This window comes from Catharus ustulatus, chromosome 4, assembly GCF_009819885.2.
Source record: "Catharus ustulatus isolate bCatUst1 chromosome 4, bCatUst1.pri.v2, whole genome shotgun sequence".
NCBI lineage: Eukaryota > Metazoa > Chordata > Aves > Passeriformes > Turdidae > Catharus > Catharus ustulatus.
Window position 1 is genome coordinate 53,315,725 of NC_046224.1, and position 25,540 is coordinate 53,341,264.

Consider the following 25,540-nt stretch of genomic DNA (forward strand, 5'->3'; position numbering starts at 1 on the left):
TAGCAGTCAAATATCATTTAATTCTGGGAAGGTAATCTTAACTATTTCTTGCATTCTGTCAGCAATTTTTTTCTCCTCGTAGTGTTGAATACAAATACCTATGTTGAATACAAAGATCTTTCAGAAATATGCCAAGAAACTTCATGGAAACTTCTTTGCCTCTGGAGTGGAAAAAAACTCTTACTAAATGAGAGTCATGACTATGAGATTTTCCATAATGCTGTGGAAATAAACAGATGATTGCTTCCTTTGCACAGGGATTTACTGCAATGCTACGGGCAGGACACCAGAAGACCAGGTTATCAGAGAGGGTCAGAAAGTCATAGATAGCCATAAAATTGTAAATTCTCAGAGTCTTACATAAAGAGTTGCTTCAGCACATTAACCAGGTCTTTGATGACTTTTTGGGTTTTTTTTTTTAATGTATGCAATTTATTGTACTTTAGTCCACATCTTGAAACTACTTTAAAAGATGTAGAGTCCTAACTGGACTTCTTACAAGACGACTTTTTAAAGATTTTATCACTCTTTAAAGATTCAAAACTAAATTTCTAATTTCCTGAACTCAATTCTAAGCTGCAGTTTTGAAGTTTGAGAAGGCCAAAGATGCCTTTCATTTCTTTTGTGAAAGTATGGATTTCATGAGCAGAGCAGTAAGTATGCTTTTTGACTTTACACAACTTTGATTGCCAGAACATTTCAGGGCCATTTCTTTAATCTTCTGAGAAGATTCTCTTGATGACTCAGATCATAAAGATAGATCTCATTTACTGAGCCGTGCAAGCAGATGAAGTTTCTGACACTTTCATATATGTTCTTTTTTAAATAATCTTCCTAATGGAGGAACTTAAGTAGATGAAATATAAAATAGACAGTTAATTATGAATATAGAAAAACTGCCTGAATTAAATGAGGATTGTTCCCTATGAGCAAAAAAGCTTTAGAAGTTGAAATATGAAACTTTTAAAATGATTAATATTTTAAAATGGAAGGGAATCAAATGGAAATACAGCTGAAAGTTACCTGGAGAGCTCCATAGAAAGTGTATGTTTAGTATAGCAGAGTCTTATGGAACTTTGTGAATAAGTGCTAGGGAAAATGAAAGTGAAGAGATAAAAGCTATATTCAGAATGGAGATTTTAAGTTATTTGATAGGGAATTAGAATTTTTTTGTGTTAGTGATGAGTTGACAGATTCTTTTTACAACACTATTTTCTTTAAATGTAAAGAGGTCAGGAAAATAGTTCTGTAAAGTATTTGTTTTCTGAAGCAAATTAATAATTTTTTTCTGTTTGTATTTATTATATATATACACTTATATATATGTCATGTTCCCGGGGATTAATTTAAAAATTGCAGTTCTCTGCAGTCACAGTCAGTTTCCAGAACTGCTACCTATGTAACAGCTGATAGATTTCAGTGGTAAGATTTACCCAATGAAATACATGGCTGGTAGCTTCGAAGCTACTCCTGATTTCTGCAGCAGAGAGACACCAAATTATTTAGATCAAGTTGCAAGCAAGAAAAAAACTGCTGAACAACTCTGAAGCTTCCAGAGCTCCAACAAGACTCTCAGTTTCCATACGTACTCAGAAATTCATTAAATCCAATGCTTTGGATGAACATCACAACAGGCATGTTCATTCCTGCTCTGTATTAGAAGGTTAATTGTAGAAGGCCACAAACTGTCTTTTTAAAGGTTTATTTGTTCCAACTCTTCTCTAATGTAATGGAAATAATACTGTAAATAAAAACTGACATTCAGAATTGCCTCACAGCAGGCATAAACTCTGCATCTAACCTGTACGTCTCTGTCATGTATTGAAACTGAAGGCAACAGGCTAACTGTGATCTCCCTTAGTTCGTAAAATATTTCAGAAACGCTATTGCTACCTGAACCAGAGACTGCCACATGTTACACTTTATAAATCAGACATCAAATAAACAGAGCTGATCAGGTCTTCTGCGGATTGCACTCATTGTTTCCTTCCTCCCTTCTTCCTTTTAGTTGTGCTTTTGAAATCAAGGCTTTGGAGAACAGTAGATTTGCTAACCCTGAGAAGATGTCATCGTTTTCATTGTAGTATTCCAACAGGTAACTCATTTATGATTGTGTCACAGTCACATGTGGGTTGGAAAAGCTGAAGCAATCACATCACATGGCTCTAGAAGGCCTCCCCATTCTCTCTGCTCGCCTAATAGTCTTACCAACCAAGTTAGTTTGGAGTGCTGTTCATCAACCCATACCGCTCACACAGACATCCTGTTCAGAGTTGCTTTCAGGAAGATGCAAATAGGAAAAATAATGTCGTTTAGAGAGCTATTTGCTTGTTGATGTAGATCAGCCAGGCTTAAGGATAGCAGAAAAGAGATGGTGTGGATGACACTTAAGCAAAGATAATCTGTTTGTCTTAGGTAATCTGTTTCTCTATCTTGAAGCAAATGGTTACTGTGACATAAATATTTCACTGAGTGTCTACAACAATATGTGATAACCTGTCATGCAGTAGCAAAACCATATTTCAGTAAGAATACTACTCAGCAGCAATCACATATATTTTTAGGTAGAGACCATTTTGAGAGGCACAACAGTGCATTTAGAAAGTCCCTGTTAAAGAAAAATGTGAGAGAAGAGCTAGCCAGGTAAAGACCAGCTTCTAGACTCCACTTACCTGCTTTTAGCTTAGATATTACTGATGTATTAATGGGAAAGCAGAGATTTTCTCCTTTGTTGCATCTTGTCTCGAGACTAGAAGCTATGAAAGAGCATGCCCTATCTTGTGAAATTGTGGAAGAGATGGAAAAAGAACATAATTTCAACAGCATATGGTCTTTTTTTCAATCACTGCCAACAAAAACGGTGTTGTCTGTGTTTCAGCACAGCAGCTAGGAGTGCTCCAGGTTGTATGGACCTTCCTTGTGCTCCACATCCTCTGCAGGTCCACAACACTGCATAATGTAAACCAACTGATTCAATGTAGGGCTAGCCAGATGATTCAGACACTTGTTTTCATAGTAGAAAAGGAGATATGGTAACTGTAAGATGACTTTTCAGAAGGATTAGATGCTGCTTCTCAAATTGGTGATTTGTATTTTTAGCTTCAGAGAGCATAATATGTTCTTTGCATCTAATCCATTAGCACTGCTAGAAATGCCCATATATATGCTTTCCTATAGTAATAAACCCCACTTAAAAAAAACTTCAAACAAACAGATGAATAGAGAAACATCTTTAAATTTTTCTGAATTTTTCTGAGCCATGAAGTTCTTTTCAGGCCAGATGTGTTAGAAAGTGAGTGGCTGTGTTGTACTCTTTCTTCAGGGATGCTAGCAATTTCATGCTGAGAACTTATTGCCTGCAATTCTGTAACAGGGGAAGTGGTTCTTCAGCTGCTAAAAGCTGACATGAAAAACATTATGTGTTCTGAGAACAAAAAAATACTAGTAATCACCGATATTCATAGATTTCATCTTTCTTCACTGAGGTCTCTAGCCACAACTTCTTGTGTACTTAGAAAGGTAGGAAAATTGGTCCAGAAAGTTACTCGGAAATTCCCCATAATAATTCAGTATATGTACTGAATAATACAATATAGTACAGAACTGAAAGAAATTTAAATTATCTTGCATTTTAATTTCTTTTTAATTATATTGTGACTCTATTCAAAAGTACAATTTTCTAAAGGTATAAACTTTCCCCTAAAGTCTGTATTAAAAAAAACCTTTTCAGGAGTGAAAGAGAGATCTATGGAGGTGTTCTTATGTAATCTTGTTACAGTTGAAACTTGTGTTTTGTTCCTCCCACCCAGACTAAGGTACTTCCAGCATGTGATTACTAAGAATTTTTCCAGTCACGTGTTGGTCAAAAAATTTTTGACCAAGTATGTATTTTTCCATAACGTTCCATAAATGTTTCTTGGCAGATAAACCCTCCTAGGTACACACACCCTGATGTGCAAGAATCTATTCACAAAGACCTTCGATTGATTCATGTGAGTTTTTTCATGATTTGGTAAAATATATCAGAAAGAGAATTCCCTAAATTAAAACCTTTGCTTTTTCCCTGTCTATTATGTTCATCCACACTTAAGCTTACAAAAGAAAGAACCACATAAACTATTTATCCTAAAAGTTTTGTGATCATCCCTTGGCAGGGTTTGAGGTAGAGTAAGGAAGGGTCTGGACTGTGTTTAAAACAGATAGTTGTTGATGTAACCCAGTGAGATAAGCCCCTAACCCGAGCACCTTGCGGCACTGGAACAAGGCATTGCTTAGCGGGGTATTGTGGATGCTTAGCTGTATTCTGGAGAATGTGCAAAAAGTGTGAGGCCAGCAATTTCCACTTCAGGCTCTACAGTCAGCTCTGTCGTCAGCACTCCGGGGAAGGTGAGAGAAAGGTTATCATGGAGGCCTCTCAGTGATTGTTGCTTCCATAAACAGAAAACACATTGCTGAGTCTGAGCACACAGGTGTGGGAGTAAGTTATTAACAGATAGTCAAAAAGGGGTTGTAAATGGCTTCAGGGTGTTTCATGCTTCTTGATGATGCCCTACACCAACCAAAACACTTAAAACTGTTCTCTGATTGCAAACTCCCGTGAGTCTCATTCTTGAGACAATTGAGTATGTCACACTTTCAATATCTAGGACTACATATTTCTGCTAACAGCCCACTTGCAACCCTTTGCCACTGAATCTCTGGGTTGCTGCTGCTGCAAAGACAGAAGTTAAGAATGAGGTTTAATATCCTTCCCTTGATTAATTTTAAGAGAAAAATCTTGATTTAATAAACTTGAGTAGAACCCAGAATTAAGAACATTTAATGACTCTGTTACTTGTGGGAATACCATTGCCAGAAAAATTAACTCTCTTAGAAAAAAAATATGCTACTTGAGGCAATTTCTAATTTTCAGTAACCTTTTGTATCCAGACCAAACTTTTATGCCTCTGGGTTTGTGGATGGGTAAAAAAGCATCTAGTTCTGGAGGTAGTCATTTGCAATTAGCAGTGCAGCCTGACAGCCAGGAGGGCCAACACTGTCCTGGAGCACATCAGGCACAGCATCCCCATCTGGGCAAGTCCTGCTTTGCTCTGCACTGGTGCTACCTCACCTTGAATATTGTGTGCAGTTTTGGGTGCTGCAATATAAGGATATAAATATAGGAGAGTACCCAAAGAAAGGCAAAAAAAGATGGTGAAGTGTCTGGACAGGAAGGCTGGAGTAGAGGCTGAGGTCACTTGGTCTGTTCAGCCTGGAGGAGACTGAGGCAAGAGCTCCCTGCACTCTGCAGCTTCCTTATGAGGGGCAGAGGAGGGGCAGGCTCTGACCTCTTCTCTGTGGTGACAGTGACAGAACCCAAGGAAACAGCCTGAAGTTATGTCAGGGGATGTTCAGGTTGGATATTAGAAAAAGATTCTTTACCCAAAGGGTAGCTGGGCACTTGAACAGGCTCCCCAGAGCAGTGGTCATAACACCAAGCTTGACAGAGATAAAGAATCATTTGGACAACACTCTGGGGCACATGGTGTGGGAGGTGTTTTCCAGGGCTGGAACCCAATGAGTTGGACTTGGTCCTTGTGGGTCCTTCATGAAATCCTACCTCAAACAAATACAATAAATCCAATGTCTATGTAAACACAAAGCAATAACTATGGATTTTATTAATACCCAACAACAAAGCCTTTTATTATTTGCTGTGGACATCAGCTGAGTAAAAACAAACAGATTAGTAATGCCAATCTACTTTTTTTTTTTCACAGTCTTTCAAAAGCCGTGGGTGCTGTGACTTTTCAAACCAATGTATTTGCTATTCCACAGGGGATTTTTGGTGTGCAGATACTAGTGATTACTTTTACTGGTGTTCCTTCACTTTGTATAAAATATTTGATGTTGGAAGTCATATAGCCCAGATAGTACAGTGGCACTGTGCAAACTGGAACAAAAGATGGTTCACTTCTGTGGCAGTAAAATATATGAGCAGTAGAGAAACACAGTCCTGAATCCTCAGTAGATTTAGAAGAGGGAATCATGGGGTCATTCATGTCAGGCAGAACTGAATCTGTCTCTCAATATGTCTAATGAATAATGTGACCATTACTAAATTCTGTTGTTTCATAAATTGAATCAGATTTTTCTTTTATGTTCATTTAGGAGGTTCAAAATGGAATTGAAAAGCTTTGTTTTGTAATTAAGGCAAATAAGCACTTTTTCTGTGAGGGCAAAAAAAACCCTCTTCATTTCATCCTAAACCATTTTCCCCCAATTATTCAGTTCAGTGATTGAACTGAAAAATTATAGTGCCTAACTGCTATTCATTTATCATTCAGACCAAAGTGGAATTGCAGTTATTAATCAAAGTATATTATGATCGTTGGCAAAATGAATCACTGCTCCTCCAAAACAAACTCTTTGTAAGTGAACACTGACACATGTATGATATATCAAAAAATGTTGCCATTTCTTTTGGTACCTAGCTACAGCTTTAGGGTTCTACAGGACCATTTCTGAAAATATTTTTTTTGTGGAAAATACAAGCACAAAAAGTTAGGGCTATCTGAACAATATTATCTAAGATAAATTTTCTTTTACTATTCAGTTAAAGCTTATTATAAAACAAAGCTTTGAGAGTTCTACTAGGCTTACATAATACATTTTCCTAAATATTTCACATGAATTTTGTGCTGAGAATTTGATGCCATATAAAAGTTTAATTAAATGCACATGTAGTTTTTAGGTCTTCATGAACCCTGATGAGGACAATAAAGCTGAAACAGACTGTGCTGATGAACTTCTGCTTGTCTTAAATTAAGAAGCAAGTTAAGCAGCATTAGCAAATTTTCCTTTCCAACTTCATAGACGTTAAAGTGTTCAAATAGACTGTGCATATTTCCATCTTATGAAAAACGATATGAAGGGGAAGTAGGAACAGCTGTAAGAATTTACTTGAACTCTATATTGTTGATATATGAGGCACAAAAAGTATTCTGCTGTCACAGGTTTTATATATATATAAACATATATTGCTTGATTAACTATGTTTACACAATTTCCAGGGGAAAAAAATTATAATTCAATTCTGAAAAAAAGAGAAACATGTAAAAGAAAAAAATTTCATAGGTGTCTTTAATGAAACAAAATAAATCCTTGCTTAGATATTACTCTTAAAAGCATTCAAATTAGAATTGACAATTTCCGGGCAATTAAATCTAGTTCAATCTTAAATTGAAATAATGTGTGCAGGATTTTAGGACGTTATCTGCAAATGCTGAGCAGTATTTTCTCCAAGCATGCATTTTGATTCATTTTTTCTTTATGGAGACTTCACAATTTCCAAGAAATTTCTCATAGGTGCTTTTTATTATATAAGGTCCAAACAGTTGGAAAAGAAGTTAAGTTCTTGTGTTTATTAGTTTGGGTTTTGTTTGTTTGTTCTTAATGTTACTTACTGTTGTTGATGGGAGATTTCACACTGAGATAATTTTGTATGGATGTTCACTCCTTCTGTCACACCCCCAAAACCTCTCCTCCTGTCCCTCAGCAGCAGGGAGTGTGTGTGAACCTGGCCTCAGCAGATGAGCCCGTGGGCGGTGGCCTCCCTGACCACGAACCCACCCAGAGAGGATTTTCAGCACAGCTGCCGAGTTTGGCTTCCCTTGTGGATTCATTCTCCCTCAGCCTTGCTTACTCCTCCTTAGACCTGAGGTATTTGGACAAAAGTACCACTTTTATCGCAAGTTCCCATCAGAGTGCAAATTCCTGTCAGGAGGCATATTCGGGGAGGGGTGGCCTTCAGTGGTCAGTAGTCACTACAGTGGATAAAAGCACTTCGATGATCTTAACAATGTTCAAACCATTAATCATTTTCAGTCTCTCACAATTGCATAATCAGTATCAATGAGAACGTTAGGAGGAGAAGGAACATATGAAAGAAAGGAAGTAACTTAATTACCTTACAGGACCATTTACTCTAAATTTTGACAAAATCCCAGAAAAGAAGACAATCTGAGTATTAGTTTTGACAAAATACTTTAAATTCTCATATATTAATGTCAAATATTGATTTGAGGTAATTTTCAAATAATACATGAAATCTGTGATTATAAAATTTTAAACTGAATTCAAGACACTACAACTCCAGGTGTTTTAAGATCCATTAGTACTAATTGATAAAAAGTGAGTAAAATGTCCTTAAAATGTCAACCTGACTCAGTGTTTCTGGATTTTGTCCAGGTGCATTATCTTTCTTTTATGTCTTGTGAGAAGAAACAGTGAAATTTTGGATAGGTCAGGAGTTCCTTTGTACAGAAAAGCCAGCAAGACTGAGGTCTCATGCTAATCAAAAAAAGAACAGAATCATATTCTCGCATATAAGTTTTGAGGTAAGAACATCATTATGCTATACAATAAGAGTTGTCTGTCAAGAGTTTCCATGACAAAAACAGGCGTTCAATGAGTTGATATATTTTAACCAAGAAGGACTTACAGTTTGATGTCACCGGGCACAGGGTAATTAGAAGTCAATTATAACGACTTATTCAACCAGTGAATCACAATCACCAATTATGTAATGCAATATATATAGAATTTGCTTGCTAATGCACTAAATATATAATTTAATTTTCTTTGACTTAGGATTCAGACTTTATATTTAAAATACAACCTGGTGCCTCTGATCTCTAGGGCACAGCTTCATCTGTAATGTAAGAAGATGAAGAAAGACATAATGTGCTATGGCAAATGCAGATGTTTGCCAGCTTCTAGTCAACTGGTTCCTCTTCAGATTCCCAAAAATGTTGAAAAAAATTGATGGAGGTCTTGCAACGATATCAGTCAGCACTTGGAGTATTCTCAGATCAATCCTATCAAGTCCCATAGACTTTTAGGGAACCTGCTGGCACAGTAGATCCCACACAAATTCAGGGTTGGCTGCATGTTATAGATTAGGAGCTTCAATGAATGGTCATGTTTTTAAAGTCCTAATCAGAGGAATAAAACTCTGGAAGCTATTAATGTTGAATTGCAATGGCAAATGCAATCTGTTTACTCAACTTGGAATAACCAGCAGAGTTAAAAGGGCTCATTACTAGAATAAAATAACACTTGATGGAAAAGAATAACAGCTGATATTAGAGATGAACTAAAGATTGAGGTCTCCATTAATCTTGCTACTACACTATGAAAACACAAAACCTCAGTAATAGGGATGATTTTTCTGAAATCAGTATTTCTTTCTCATCAATGTATTTTAGTCATGCATTTTGATTCAGTGAGGTAACATATCCTTAGGTATGAAAGTGATATCAGCTGTGTCTTTGAGCAGGGTTAAATATCCTATCTTGTTCATTGTTCTTGTTCATAAATATCTTTATATTTTATAACTAGATATTTTTAACTTTTTTTTTTTTATTCTTTTGCTTGGTCAAAACCTGAAAATGGATTTTTAGGTATATTTAAACAGTCATATATGCAACTACTACAAGGATCCATAATCTAAACAAAATCTAAATATATTTTGGTAGCTGAATCAAAACTTTTGTATCATGAACTTGTAAGTATAATTCTTTGAAAACAGATGTTAGTCATTAGAAATGTAACAACCATTTGCTTTGATAAAGTTATTTCTTTCTTATTCAATAGCTCATCTTTTGCATCTTTGTTTCTCAGTAGCTTACTGTGCATCTGTAGAAGATATGTAGATAGTAGGCAAAGGTACATCTTAATACTGTCTATAACACTCCCTATCATATCTTAATGTAAAATATCCAATCGCATTCTGTAAATAAACAACAATTTAACTGGGGGAAGCAATCACAGACTGAAGTCAATCGGCAAAAACCTAGGAACAGACAATATTCAGAGGATACAAAGTAAGACATATCTACATACACTGTCACTAGACTCGGATAAATTCCTCTTCTGCAGCCAAATGACTATTGGTGATTAAGGAATAGCATTCCATGTACATGGAATATAGGAGCACATCCCAGTCCAAGTAATGGCAAAAAACCCCCCTGGTATCCAGATGGCATTTCAGTGATGTATGAGAATAAATCCTAATTATGGTGAAATTAGGAATAGCAAGGGGTTGGTACAATGTTCTGCTACTAGTGGTACCTTTTCTCCACAAGAAATCTTGAAGTTCTGTTTCTGTATGCAACAAGAAGTGATTTTGAGATCTTTGCTACAACTGAATAGTGAATCAATCTAAATATCTATGAATATTTGCACACTCTGAAAGTGTAAGTATTTAATATTAAGGAGCCTAAGAAAATATAATTTACATCCTTTCAGAAACTTTACATGGAAATTTTATTTTAATTTTTCTTTCTTTCTCCCAATTGCTTATTATACACAATTTTCATTGTAATTTCCCATAAATATATATGGACAAACTTGACATATTACACAGTAGTACAAGCCTAGAATAGAAGTTAATGAACAAAAATGCATTTAAATACAATTTAATGCAATGCATAAGCATTTTACAGGGTTAATATACATTATGAACAATGAATTTTGTCAGATCAAAAAAAGGATTTGGCATCTATAAAGATAATGTTATCATTCACTCATATCTCTTTGGAACATAAATAGCACCTCTAGCTAATAAATGATTGTAAAAAAAAATTCTAGCCAATATATTCAAGTAAAAACCATACAGTATTGCAAAATACAGAAAGGAAGAAACAACTTTATTAGTCAACAACAATGGTTACTGCATGTTTAATTATTGCATAGCAATACCAGGTTCTCTTGATAAACTGCAGATACCATGAACTTTCCAAGTAGGCTTTAAGTGGAAAACGTAGCTGTATCACACTTCAAAGAAGGGAATTTATGTAAGTGATTTATGTATCACTCTGAAAAATCTCCCAGTAATCTTAAGGTATAACATTTTAAAGAGTGAAACCCCAATTGTAGACTTTTCATGGGTTTGCCTACTTGCAGACAAATTAAAACCACCAAAACCTGTAAAAGGTATGATACATTGTCAGTGTTTTTAGTGACTAGTGTTCTGGAGAATTTCACACATTAATATAACAGGAATATTGTTTGCAGGCGCTTGAGTATTCTCACTTTCCATACTTATTACAAGAATATCATGTCCACCAACACTTCATATTAACTGTTCATACATATCACATTAGATGAAAACTCAGTATACCGATTGCAGTCTGTTCAGAGATCATTTAGTTAATTTCCACAGCAATGACACCCTACCAAGTTTACCAACAATGTAGGTTTTGCTGTCTACCTCAATGAACATTCTCAGTGATCTTAGGCTGTTTTGAACTGAGTCATGGTTGGAAACCAGTGTTATGTAATACTGCAGCTTTTTCTATGAATTTCTACTATAAATAAATCTAGCAGAAAACTGAAAAATAACATATGTTCTTACAGAAAAGCTTCAAATTTTCCTGTTGTTTGTGGAAGTTTTTTATTTGCTTACAATTATGTTTCATTTATCAGGCACAATATGCAACTTACTCTAAAACATTATATATATTTTATATATACATAAATATATATAATATATATAAATTAGAGTTTTGTATATAGGGGAATACATATATACACACATAACACATCAGCATATATATTCCCTTATATATGTCCATATATACATTCACAGAAGACATAAACCATTTTCTCTGGAAATAAGAAAAATGAAGGTTATAAACTGCTCAAAGAAGGCTTGAAAGGAAATAGCTAATTTCCATTGGGTTAACAGACTTGTTTGCACATTTAATTAAATATATACTCTGTATTTTATAATCTACATTCAGAGTGTATGGTGGGATTTGCTTTTTATTTATTTACAGAGACTATTAAAATAATACATATTGTGCGTTAATTTAGGGACTGATTCATTAGGAATATTATGCAGGCATAGCAAATTTGCCAGTTGTAACAAATCCTGCGTTTGCTGTGTTATATCTGACAGTCCTGAGATTTGGAATGGAGAAAATAAGGCTGAAATCTCCACTAAAGTCACATCATCTCCAATGTCTGATAAAGCTCTTTGATAGGTATTTATATGTTGGCTTTAGTGGATTTTGTAATAGGTCCTAGAAGGCAAGAACGGTTTGAAGAATATCTTTGAAGGAACAATCATTTCTGGTTTCGCAAAGACCATATGAAGAATAACCAACATTCCTTGGCCTCAATCTAATATTTTGTGATTACTTCCTTCAACTGCCCCATAAAAGGAAAAGTAAGCTAAAATTTGCTATTATTTCTAAATCAGAAACACTTTTTTTTTTTTTCAGGGATGCAAATTGCAAAATGTTCCGTAATAATTTTAAAAACTGTTTGGATATATTAACTTTGTTAATTTCTCTAACTCAGAAATTGTAAGAGAACAGGAAAGGAATAGTGGGCCAGCATGTCACAGAAAGATCAATAGACTTTGGGTATGTAAATGACATGTTGAGTTTTCATACCAGATCAGTGATGCAAAATCGTCACAGACATGGATTAAGAATAAAGATATGCCAACTAATATAGATGTGGTCATCAACATGCACTGCATTGAAAACAGAAGTGTAAGCAGCTTTAAATATTTGGGAGATTTTCTAATAGTCTGTACAGGTTTACCATTATGAATTTTGTTAACTCTGTTCTTCCAGGGTTGTGCAAGTCTCCAAACTTCAACTGAGAGGTAGATGATGAAAAAAATTTGAACTGCAAAACTACAGCATGCAAATTATGTTGCAATCACACAGCAATGCTTATGCAAATTCTGACAAAAAATGTGATAGTTCATGCAAGCACTTTCATTATATATATATATTTGCACAAATATCAGAAGTGCACCCACTCCCAAAAAAATCCAAACAACCTTGTTAAAACTGGTAAGTCATCTCTGAAAATAATTATTTTAAAATTCCCTTTATATTCTTCTCTGTGAGTAGAAAAATAGTCATCTATAGAGAAACTAACAAAAATTGCCTGGTTCAATTTTGTTATAGGCAAAATTGCCAGTGCCATTTATAGTATGTTCATCTATAAAAGTGGTGACTGGCTTTGTTTAGTGAAATCCTGATAGCAGTCCAAATTCTGGCTACGTGTGTTATTTGTAACTTATCTGTCCCAGTAATATCTCTCCACTAATATTCACAACCAGGCATGAAAAAAGCAAGTGAAAAATGTTGCATTTGGCAACATGGCAAATGTGTCATTACAGGAAAAACAATAAGAAAGAATTAAAGATAAGTCACTACTTACCCAGTCCAAATTTTTGTGTGAGATCAAAATAAAGTATGGGGTGGTGGAGCTGGGGAACGCTTAAAAGGAATGAGAATTGTCTGGGAGGAACAATCAGGTACACATTGCCAAATGTTTTTGAAGCACACTGGATGCTCATATGCAACAAAACCATTAAAATTCATGTGAATTTTGAATGAGAGTCAGTGAAATTGCTGCCTTTCTCTTCAGTAGTAAGTAAAGCTGAACTTCCTCTCAATAAGGACAGTGTCCCTTTAAAAAAATCTATTTGAAGACAAAGTAAGATGTTCCCTAGCTCTGTCAAAATAGTTCACAAAATACACTCCTGAAATAAAAGCATTGTAGTCATTCACTTAAAAATGCTTTGCTGAACTTCATGGAAATACAGAACGAACAACAATTGCAATCACAGTTCAATGAGGAGAGATGGAATGAGTGAAATTTTCATATGCTCCTGAAATAGTACTGAGAATTATTAGTGGGGAGTCTTTCTCTGGAGTTGCAAATGGCAATATGGGAGAATTCTTGAGTTAATAGTGTGTATGACATAAAAAAGCTCTAAAGAGAGAGAAGTGTCTGGACGTGTGCTTTAAAACAACTTTAATCCTGATATGAAATTGGGGAAAGTATTATTAATGCTATCCTCCTTCCTACTAGTTTTAAAATTTTGGCATTATTTTTTCTAGAAGAGAAAAGGGGTAATCAGGTTTAGCAATATTGTGGGAGAGAAATTAAAAGAATGAAGTATACATGAGTACAAATGAGAATAAGAGAATAAGAGCAATTAAGGATTTGTTTGCACTGACTGCATCTACAGATTCTTAGAGCACATAAGAGACACGTGGTAGGAATTTTGAGTACGTTTCTTCATCACTGACCAGGGGAATGCCTTAGTCCTGACCCTTCAGGTTCAAGCTGAGGGTGAGGAAATTAAGAGAAAACAGAGTAATTTAGAGAGATTATATATATACCCAGCTCTAATCTCGAAAGCAGAAATGTAATGATGAAATGATTTACAGTACAAATTACAGGTCAGTGCAAGTAGGAGTCATATTTAGGAGTTGGAAGGCAAGCTATACTCATTTTGCTACTCTGATGCTCAGAATAAAGTTGATTCAAGGCAATTTATTATTACCATTACTTTTAGAAATAAGAGCTAGCTATACTAGGCAATTGCCCCTTTAGGACCTGTTATTTGGAAGACAGGTTTTTAATTCGAGGCAGTTTTTGCATAGATACAGTTCCAATTTTTTTCACTCATCTCCGGGTTTCAACTTCTTTAATATTCAGTAGTATCGAGAGTATGCTGTTAGGTTTTATTTTGTTGCTATTATTAAGAGAAAGAGTAATGAAAGAGGTGTAAGGAAATGTTTAACTTCACTCTTCCTACTTTATATTGCTCTAGTTACCTGCCACATCATTTTGCATTATGTGATTAAAAACTGCACGATGGTGAGTGGTGGTAAAGCAGCTCTTGCGCTCCTATTATCTTTTAACATAATTGACAAGAAATGAAAGAGTAGCATCTCTGTGGAGTGTTAATAGAAATTTTTATTTCCTCTGAGATAGTGATGTAATTTTTGCTACTTGTGGTCAGGTGTGTCTATGGCTCAAGGAACTTTGTTTTTCCCTTATTTCCTATGCCATGTTGTTTTGTATTCTGAGAACCTGCATAGAACAGGCAAGTTGCCTGCTTATTTCCTGAGAGACATTTCAAAATAATTTTTCTGAATCCTTTATTTACTCAACAGCAACTTTCAACAGCCTTCAGTCAAAAGTTGACACTCCTGTCTTCTACCCTGTATTCTTAATCATGCTGCTTTTTTTTTGCAAAGAGATAATAAGCACCTACAATTTTACCTCAGACATTTTGGTTTACCTCCTGTATTAATCTCTTTTCAAATAATCTCTGCCTTTCCATCAGTGACTGTCAAGAGCAGAGTGATATTCCTGATGACTACTCTTCAACTAAAATTTCAGTTCATCTTTGACAATCCAGTATTTATAACTGATAATCCTCACTGTATGAAAGTTCAGTGTCTGTGAAACTCATCACTTTCTGGCTATGGCTTCCCCAGATCCTGGAATTTACCCAGTATGTTTGTACAGCCAAAAAGAGAGCAGTGCTTTCATGTTATGGGGTGATGGCAAGGCTAAGGTTCAGAGGGAGGTGCAATGTATTTACTTCCTCTCTGGAGGTTGGGAGAGGAACTGCAATTTTACTGGGGCTAAATCATTCCCCTTTACACAATACATGGCTTGAATTAGAACATGCAACACGTATTTTCTCCCAAAACTCTGAAATGTATATCTTTTGTTTCTGATGCTCCTAAAGATTTGCAGGATTTGTTGGAGAAGTTTGGTCTTCCTGAATATAACTAGGTAAAAAGTAGATATTAAATTCTGTACCATGCTGAAAGTAGACTCATGATGTTTGTCCCCAAAACAGTGATGAGAAAATTAAAAAATTCAGCACTACTGTGGAACTTTATAAAATGATAAACCAGTAAAACAGAAGCAAGCACTATCAACATCTTTAGAAGAAAATTACAATAATATTGAACACAATAATATTAAGAAACAACTTTCTTAAAATCCTCCCATATCTACTAGATTTTACTACTGATTTTTAAATTTTGTTATTGGCACTTCCAAGCGTGTTTATCACAGTTAGCTCTCTGTCCAATATATTTCCAACTTTTTGAGTTGTAGAAGAGGACTAAAATGAATAATTTTCTTTTCCTGGAATTGAGTGTAGGTGTATCCTGCATAAACAGTGCATAAATGTTTTATGAATCAGACCCTTAATTTTCACAATTTTTGCAATTTTTGAGGCATTTATAAGCATCCCTCCAAAATGAATAGCACCTTTCCTTACCTAGGAATAGAACAGAAATAATTTCACATATTACCTTCAAAAGCTTGCACTTTTAACTTTCAAATGCTATACTAAATGATTTCCGTAAAGTAAAATTGTAGATTTATGCTTTCTTTTGTCTAAAGGAAGAGGAACAATTGTGTACATTTTAATTTATGTGACAGTCTGCATGAAATTGTAGACACAAGACTAAACATCCTGCATAAAACTGATGTGACAATACAAAGCTTCCAGACTGGCATTGTAAAGGTGCTTTGCAGCATTTTTTCTCAAAGCAGCACTACAAGAAAAAAAAAAAGAAGTAGCTTTTCACTAAATTCGCAGGAAAGGGAAGTGGGAACTGGTATGAAGCTACTCATCTGCAAAGATCTGAAGTTAGATCTTAAATCTCCTCTCAGGAAGCCATCAGACAACTAACGACTTGTCAATAAAGCCAAGCATCTACTTTGAAGTCATTGTCATGAAACTCATTAAGGCCACAGAAGCCAAGGGTTAGTATGCTTTTAACATCAGCAGATTATGAATCTAGTCCCTTTAGGAAAATGGCTTCAGAGTCTGATCCAGATCCTTCAGCTACACAGGAAGACATAGTCAAACAAACTGATTGCCATTCTCGTTAGAAATGTTTATCTTGGGTTTAAATCTTTTATGTACAGGCAGATTTTTAGTTTGAATTAGCAGGGTGAATAGAATTCAAATGTATATGTTGAAGTACTATGTAATCAGCTACCACTGGAGGAAACTACTTCTGGAATATATTATAAGTCAGCTTTTTATTGTACTTTAGAGGTGTGTTCACCAATTACTTGTCTCCTACACTTAACTTTTATATCCATAATTGCTTATGCAGCCATATTTTTTATCTAGCGGGTGTACAAAAGAGAAGGATGTTTCAGTGTGCGTCAGTCAGGTATTATGTCTCTTTTGAAACAAATCTTTATGTTCTGTTTAATATTAGTGGTAAGTAGAATTTGGGCAGAATATTTCAATAGACTGCATTGTAAAGATGAATGCAAGTAACTTCCCAAATAAGGTAGAGATACTTTTGCATTAGATACACTTCTGAAACAAAACTGTCATTGGAAGGCTTTATAGCCTGGGTTATCTGACTCTTGATTGTCCAGAGTCAAAATTCAGTGGACTCATTTGCATAGAGTCACTGCCTCTGTAATTGTAATTTTGTATCACTGAAACAAATAAACAAATAAACTTCGCTTAGAGTCTTACCATAGGGCAAAAATCTGTTCCCATCCAATACTGTGACTGATCAATATTACCACAAAACCAGGCCTGTGTCTTGAAGACATATTCCTAATGGAAGTCATAAATGTTGCCTTCTGAGCTATATTTCAAATTAAATATTGGTTTCTCTTTCTGATGGATCTTCAAGAGCTTTATCAGCTCTGCTGGAAGCATCTTCATTTTCATTGTTTGTTAATGGTTCTGCTTCCTTTGGGTCAGCGTTCTTCTGTGCTTTCTGCTTCTCCTCTTCTAACTTCTTTTCTTTTGCCAAAAGCCTGTAGTTGATGGCATTGCCAATGAACAACCAGATACTGGCCACAGTCACAATCACTCCGCAGACAAAATACATGTACTGATATTCACCTGTAACATCTACTAACCAACCTGAAATACAAAGATAAGAGGAGACAAAAAGAGTATTTAGACTAGGGTACCTAATATAATCCTCATCTTTTCCTGGGAGATATGTCTATATATTTTCGGTTTTGAAGTTGGAGCAGAAATGCATTTTCAACATGTACAGCTGGCTGACATAGACAGTGGAACTTCTAAAAAACCCCTGTATTAGTCAAGATAGCAATTACCATTGAAGACACTGACAATAAAAAAATATTGAAGAACAAAGTAAGTAAAGCTTAATGAATAATGACAGTTTTTCAGCTCTTTTATTTTCATTCTTTCATTGCTTTATTATTTTATTCACCTCCTAATTGTGTTTCCTATTGTTTGGAGTGACAGTCTGACACTCACTAAGGCTGCATAAAGACAATAAGATGAAGAGGTATGTGCTTTTTTAGGCTGCTGTCTCTGTGCATCAGCTGCCTGCTTTTCGCGTTTACTTTCCTGTGACTGGCGAAAGAGATAGAAAGGCTTCTCCCTTCAGCCATCATGCTCAACTGCTGAGTTTTAAACTCTGAGTCTCTACCTAAAACTTACATTCAGACCTCTGAGTTTAAATTTCTTTATGACAAGGAGAGTAAAATTTAACAGTTCTTCCAATTTATGAGACATTCTTTCTAAATTTCCCAGCTCCCAAATTAACATTTGTACATATCCAAGTATTTAGCTCTGAACTTTCCTACACTGTAATTGAAACTCACAAGGTAACCTGCAGACTTCAATTTAGTATGTATTTAGATACTCTTACTGGGTTGAAAACAAAATGCCAGTGTATTCACCTGATACACATTTACAAACCATTAAATTATTCCAGACATTTCTTTTTTTTCATAAACCTAGTATTAGGACAAACTCAAAGAGCACTGTAAGTGTACGATTCACCTATTAAATACTGAAATTAAATAGTAAATAGTGCAATTTGCTGATTTTTATCAATGAGAAGTCTCATAAAAATACATGTCTAAAAGCAAAATTCTGAATTAGCAATGCTTCAGCGTATCACTTTAAAACATATGAACTAGTCAAAACTGAGCCTAGCTTTTCCATGTGTCTATCCCCTTTGTTGCCTCTGTTTAACAAGTTAAATCAATTATTCACAGTGTTATAGCACAAAAAAATGCTTTCCAAAACTCCTGAAAAGTTAATATACTGAAAAATAAGTAACTGCTTATGAAGCTACTGCTCCATAAATATTAGATTTAATACTTTTTGAGTTGATACTGATTTCAGAACCTGACTTAAAAGGCTAGACTCCAGTGGTTACAGGCTCAGACCCCCCACTAGGTGGCACAGAAAGAGTTTGTATGAGGATATATTTTGCTCTATGTTTGCCAAAGTGGATTTATATGTTAAATGACGAGAAAAATATGGAATGCCTTTAGAAGTATTAAAAATTTACTTGTACAAATATCATTTTACTGAAGTGAGTGGAATTGTTTTGGCATATTCAGAATTGCACACAACAATGCTATTTTCATAGAAATACTGACAGTAATCTGACTTTGTACTTTGGTATATATAAATGCTTTTAGGCACACATAATCTTGCTGACTTCTGAGGTAGTGCTAATCTGGGTACAGTAGATATTCATAAGACTCTCACTATCTTTACATTCTCATGTTGTTGGGCTTATACTGAAACACATACACCAAGATGCACACCAATGCTTCTCAATAAAATTAGAGCATCTAGTTTTTTAATCTCTTATATCATCAGAGATCTCAATAATATAAAGCTTGCTATCAGCATTACTGAATACTGACAAAAAAACTTGCAAACTGAAAATACTTTCTGAAAATACTCTTCATTTTTGCTGCTAGAAGATCAAGTGTTAGGAATACAGTCTAAGCAATACATCTACGCTCCCTTTAAGCTCCCCTTACACTTGGAAAGAGAATTTGGCGACACTGACATCAGTGAGTTTCAGTCAGTTCACCCTCTCAGTTGTCTTGCCCACATCTATTGGCTATTGAAACAGGCTAGGGGACTGGCTGTGAGCAGACCTGGGGTGTGAAGTCATGCCAAGGTGCAATGCTTCACAGCACCCTGATGGAATCCCATCATGTGTGCACCCTGCCTAAAAGGCTGAGCAGGCTTGTGCTCCTCCTGACACTTGGCTGTTAGTTTTTTCTCTCTGTAATTGCCAATCATCTCTGTTTAGATAAAGTAAAGCTGTTTAAGCAAGTGTAAATGACCACTTTTCAAGCTGGCCCTAGGTTGGAGAAAACTAACTGATGCATTATTTTTTACTATCGGACTGTTAACGGTGCATTTCTAGTCACAGCAAAAGCATTAAATAACATAAAGAACAATGTTTATATTAATTCAATGTTACATTGCACGATTATGCGGTAACGTCTGACAAAAATGGAAAGAAGCAGATTCTTACCTCCTAGAGGAGGGCCTATGAGGACAGGGCAACATTCCACGATGGTGACAAGTCCCACCGCACTGGAAAATCTGGCAGCTCCAACAAGGTCCATCAATGTCTCAAAAAGAACGCTGCTAACCATTCCAAATGCAAACCCAAAAAATACAGCATATATCACCAAGCCAGTGTAATTTTTTGCCAGAGGGCACAAGATATGACAGACACCATTATACAAGACAGCAAAACTAAAAAAATACTGAATCTTTGGCCGGATAAACCTGGAGTTTGCTACAAGTCCCATGGAAGGCCTAGCAAACATGTCTACAAAGGCTAAGATAGAGAGCAAAAAAGCAGCAGAATATTCATCAATTCCCTTGTGCTTGGCATAAGGAGCCAAGAATACTATTGGAGCAAAGAAACCAATAAACATAATGACATTTCCTGACAAATATATCAGAAACCCTCTGTGTTTGAAGAGGGACAGATCTAGATACTTATTTATAGTTTGCCAACAAGACTTCTTGTTGTTTTTGTGCAAGGCAGAATCTCCTGTGCCTTTTTCAACATCTTTTTTCACAGGAGGTGCTTTTTTTGGTCCAACAGGTCTCATAAGTGACCCAGCCACACAGCAGTTCAAAAGAAGTCCTCCCAGAATAAGAAAGCTTCCTTTCCAGCCAAAAGCATTAAAGAGGAATTGATTGAGAGGTGCCAATGTGCTCAGAAACACTGGACTTCCAGCCATTGCCAATCCATTGGCGATGGGACGCTTCTTATAGAAGTACTTGCCAATCATGGTCAAGGCAGGCTGTAAGTTGAATGCTAAACCCAGACCTAAACAACACATAAAAGACAATATATATTATAGCAGGTCACGCAGTGAAAATCACATTCCACTTCTTTCAAGTTATTTTTAAAATGATCAGTATTCAATCCAGTAATTCTCAATACAGAAACCAGCTAGCATCAGAGAATGAAATACAGCCTCATTGCTGCTTGTGAACATTAATACCAAGACTGTGTCATGGTGGCCTTTGGTCATTTTCCCCTGCAATGCTGCATTGAAAGCCAAATCTCCTTTTTGTGTTTCAGCAATAACAGAGACAGGCGAATCACTTTCAGAAGAATGATGGTATCAGTGCCTTGACTCACCATTTTCATATTTGCTAAACTAGAATACAATTCTCTCTTGGCTCATTTAACAAAAGTTATTAAATGTCACCTCAGCTACAATGAATATAGGGTTTATTTAAATGCATAAATCTCCTCATTTCTTAATTCCAACCCTAATTAAGATCCAACTTGTCTGCAAACCTGGAGCATAAAATGGCAAATTGCTTTCCAGCACGTTCAGCTCTCCTTCCTCAGGTCGCTATCAAGGAATTGTAAAGGACACATGTGGGAGCAGACCACCTACCCACATCAGTTAAGTGTATAAACTGAACCCAAAGCTGAACTTCCACACTTTCTCTCTGTATTAAGGCATCTAAGCCATAAACTCTAATATGCTTCTAGTTGATGGCACAGGAGAGAAGCTTTCTTCCTTGATGGGCCCATTCCCGGACTCTGACTTTACTCTTTCAGTAGGTGCCAAGTTTAGGATGTCAAAAGTAAGAATTTTAAGGATTAACCACTGAATAAAAAACTCCTTTAGTCCCAACATAAAGGAAGATGAGCCTGAATATACAAGTAGTATCTCATTCATTTCTTACCTGCCAATATTTCACCTCTCCTTCCTTTTTCTGAGAAGGGAGTTTTAAAAACCCCACAACTTTTAATAAGGAGATTCTTTAATTTACTGGCATTGCAATAACTTTAATTCATTGCTTTGGGCAATATATAGGCCTTTGATAGATGATTATGAATAATTTTATTTGGGGGATTAAAAAAAAACTATTGAACTGAAAGTTGTTACACTTTTCTGTGAGAGTATGCACATGTACAAACCTACAGAAAGCTAGTACAAGCTTTCACAATTCTACTAGAATTTGGCTAGCCTCTGCCACTCTGTTTGCAGTGCAACATGATTGAAAGCTAAAACAACAAATGTGAAATTGCCCACAAATTACTGTATTAAGTGCTGTCATGAGCCAATAAATTTTTATACCATAATTATAGTGCAATGTGGAAAACTGCATACATACAGCATTTATTGAATACTGTATTGTTTCTGAATTGTCCTAAAAATCATTTAACACCATAACAGTTAATTTAAAAGATTAGATAGTTCAGGTAGCTGAAATTAACTGATCTTACTACCTTTTTGGATTGCATCTGTACACAGAGAATTCTTGATCAGTGAGGTTAATTTGTGGAACAATATTAGAAATAATTTGATATAACTTAACCTTTTAGACAGGGCTCTTACCTCCAACCACACCGATACATATGTACAGTTCAAGGACACTATTGCAGAAAGAGGATGCAATCATTCCAAAAGAACACAGGATACCCCCTGCTATCATCACAGGTCGGCTGCCATACTTATTCACCAAAATGCTGCTTATGGGACCTGTGGGTAAAAAGAAAATGCAATTCCAGTTAACTGGCAACTCTATCTTTGCATTTACAACATGCTGGAATGTTTTCCTCTTCCATTCCGGAAAATGTTAAACTGTTTCTATACCAATCTGTCTTACAAACACTCTGCACTCTGCAAGTTTGCAGATACAAGACTGGATGTGGACATACTGCCTCCATGACAATACAAATACTGATTAGTTATAGAGACGGATAAAAAGATTAAAGACATCAGACAAGCTAGAGGGATTGTTACAGTTCACAAACAATCAATACCAAGACTAGTCAATGGACATTTTGAAAGTGCAAGGACTGAAGAATTTCAAGTATGAGACAGGTATCAAAACTCCAGAGATCAGGAGGAATCTCCAGACAAGCAGACTAAAATTACTTAATATGGCAGCATGTCCTACACTCCTATTTAGAACCATACATAGCCTTAAAAATCAGATTGTCAAATCAGAATATAAATCTCTGGCCCCTGAGAATGATTTCCCTTACCGTACCAAGAGGGGTGTGTTAATGAGCAGTAAGATGACTACAGACTGTCTGGGAAAATCTAAAATGTGGTTTAGAATAAAAACCCATAAAATTTTAAAATACTGTTATAGGTCCATTTTTCAGTTTCAACTGCAATTCAGTTTATGGTATAATTACATCTATACTAACCAAACAGCTAGCCTGCAATTTAGCATGACATACATTATATGTTTTTGAACAACCATGGCTAGAATAGATGGTGTGCTACATATCAAGATTAAGAGGTTGTCAAAGCTCTTTAGGTAAACCTGCATAGCATCTGATTGCACTATATTTGGCCCAAACCATTACAAATAGTCTTGCCTTTGCAATAACTAAAGTCATCCAAATATTTAAAAAATAAAAATTAAAAAAATAAAAGCGAAGAACCCAAAAAACCCAACAGCATAAAAAGCAACGCATTTCAAACTTAAGATAGAGCAGGCACCTAGCACAAAGTGGAATGCCTTGATTTGCATCTGAATTCACTGCAAGTTATTTACTATACTGATAATAGCTTTAAGTCTGTTTTTATAAATATCTAAAGGATTAAATGCCAGAAATTTCATGCAATGAAAAACCAAATCCAATGAAATTTTAAAGCGTTATTTTTTAGACTCCACTCTTTGAATTACCTTAAATGCACTGGAGTGTTATTATTGATAGACTGCAAGTGTTAATTACTATTTGGATAAACAGAAAACAGAAGTCTTAAGAATATGCCAAATGAAAAATTTTACCTTACTTCCATATGAAAATAAGCTTCGACAACAGACTTGCCCTGTGCCTGCCTGTCTTTTCTAATAGCCCATGAATACAGAGATCAACCTGAAATTAACTTGACTGGAAAGCAAAGATTTGAGTGATGTTTTGATCTTAGTTTATGTATTCAATAAATAGCTTGAGTCCCAAGGAGTCTTAAGCATAACCATGTAGCAAAGCTAACAGACTTAAACATCGACAGCATGGAATAGACACTCAAATAGACAGTAGCCCAGGGATATATTAAAAGACTTTAGAACACTTATGAAGCATTAAAACCCTTAACTAACAGCTTATACGATGACATAACTAGCATTTCTTTATTTCCATTTGAGGGGAACCACTAAGCAGAACTATGACAAGCTAGGCTTTCCCCTTTGAGACCATATGAAGAAAGCAGTGAAACATGAAAGACTTTTTCTTATATATAGAGCTATGTTGGGAAAATCAGTGGTTAGGCTCATGTCTGAGTTAGAATGCAAGCCTTTTAGCAATATGTTAACAATAGAAATAATTTATCTGAGTTAAAAAATAAGACCCTTTTAACTGGAAATTTCTTAACTCAAAGCAAAAAGTTTCATCCCCGTATCAAATAATAGCTATAGGTATGAAAATAAACAAAGACAAGTTAAAAAAAATCTGACCTTATTGCTAAACACAGCATCAGTATTGACTTAAGACATATCAAAACAATTACTTAAAATTTTTTTTTTATAATTTCCCAGTTCTTCTTCCTGTGACGAGATGGAAGTATTTACAAAATTGAAAATTAAAAATCTGTTTAGTATTTGTTAACAGATAGTTCCTTACCAGGAAAAGGAAAACTGAATCTCTGCAGATCTTCAATGTGGCAGTTAGGCCAGGACTTTAAGTTACAGTTTTTCAGATCAAAGCACATAATGTTAGCTTCACCTACAAGACCTAATAGCTGAGTTCAAATATGGAATGTCTTAATTTAGGTGGGTTGTCTGAGCCTAACTCTGTACTCTCAAATGGCATAAATCTCGAATGCATGATGAATTTAAAAATCCTTTAAACATAATACTCGCTTTGAGATGTTTTCTTTAGGTTAATGATGTGTACTTACCACCACAGCTCCACTTAATTTGAGGTTTTCTTTACGTATATTCCAGTATTTTGATTTAAAATTTGAACATGTGGGAAATATTAATTGTTCTACAATCTTTAGTTTAAGCTCCCTAAATTGTCTACAAACTCTTCCAATGTGATTAGTAGGTTAAACATTTTATTCTGACATCTGTGCATACATTTGATTATGAAGTCTCATAAAATAATGCATATTTATACCTAAACATAGATGATTCTACATAAATTCCAGCTGTTTGCCTGTCATCATCTACTTTATAGTCTTTTACAAATTTCATGTCATATCTAATATTTATAATTATTTAAGCAATGCTCACGTGTCAGCATAGGTCTATATTCTTTTTGTATTCTTTCTTTTTAGTTGAAGGAAGATTAAGTTGTTTAAATACTGTTCCACTGCCAAAACCTTGCTATACATTAATGTATGTTAATGCACGAAAGGACTGCAGGATCTCTGAATCTACTTTCTTGAAGCCTTAAGTAACTGCATAACAGATGTTAAGTCAGAAGACCCACAA

The 25,540-nt window shown here is 35.3% G+C and overlaps 1 protein-coding gene across 3 annotated transcripts in view; it reads right to left on the reverse strand.

Annotated features, from left to right (window-relative positions):
* Positions 1 to 9,011: 9,011 nt before the first annotated feature.
* Positions 9,012 to 25,540, reverse strand: part of SLC16A7 (solute carrier family 16 member 7) — an 83,116-nt gene continuing 66,587 nt past the window's right edge. For all 3 annotated transcript variants that reach the window (XM_033059169.2, XM_033059170.2, XM_033059171.2), the window contains exons 3-5: positions 22,483 to 22,626; positions 20,136 to 20,948; positions 9,012 to 17,731 (exon numbers count right to left, since the gene is read on the reverse strand). In XM_033059169.2, the coding sequence (XP_032915060.1) occupies positions 17,460 to 17,731; positions 20,136 to 20,948; positions 22,483 to 22,626 (1,229 nt within the window). In that variant the 3' untranslated portion in view covers positions 9,012 to 17,459. The remainder of the gene's footprint in view (positions 17,732 to 20,135; positions 20,949 to 22,482; positions 22,627 to 25,540) is intronic.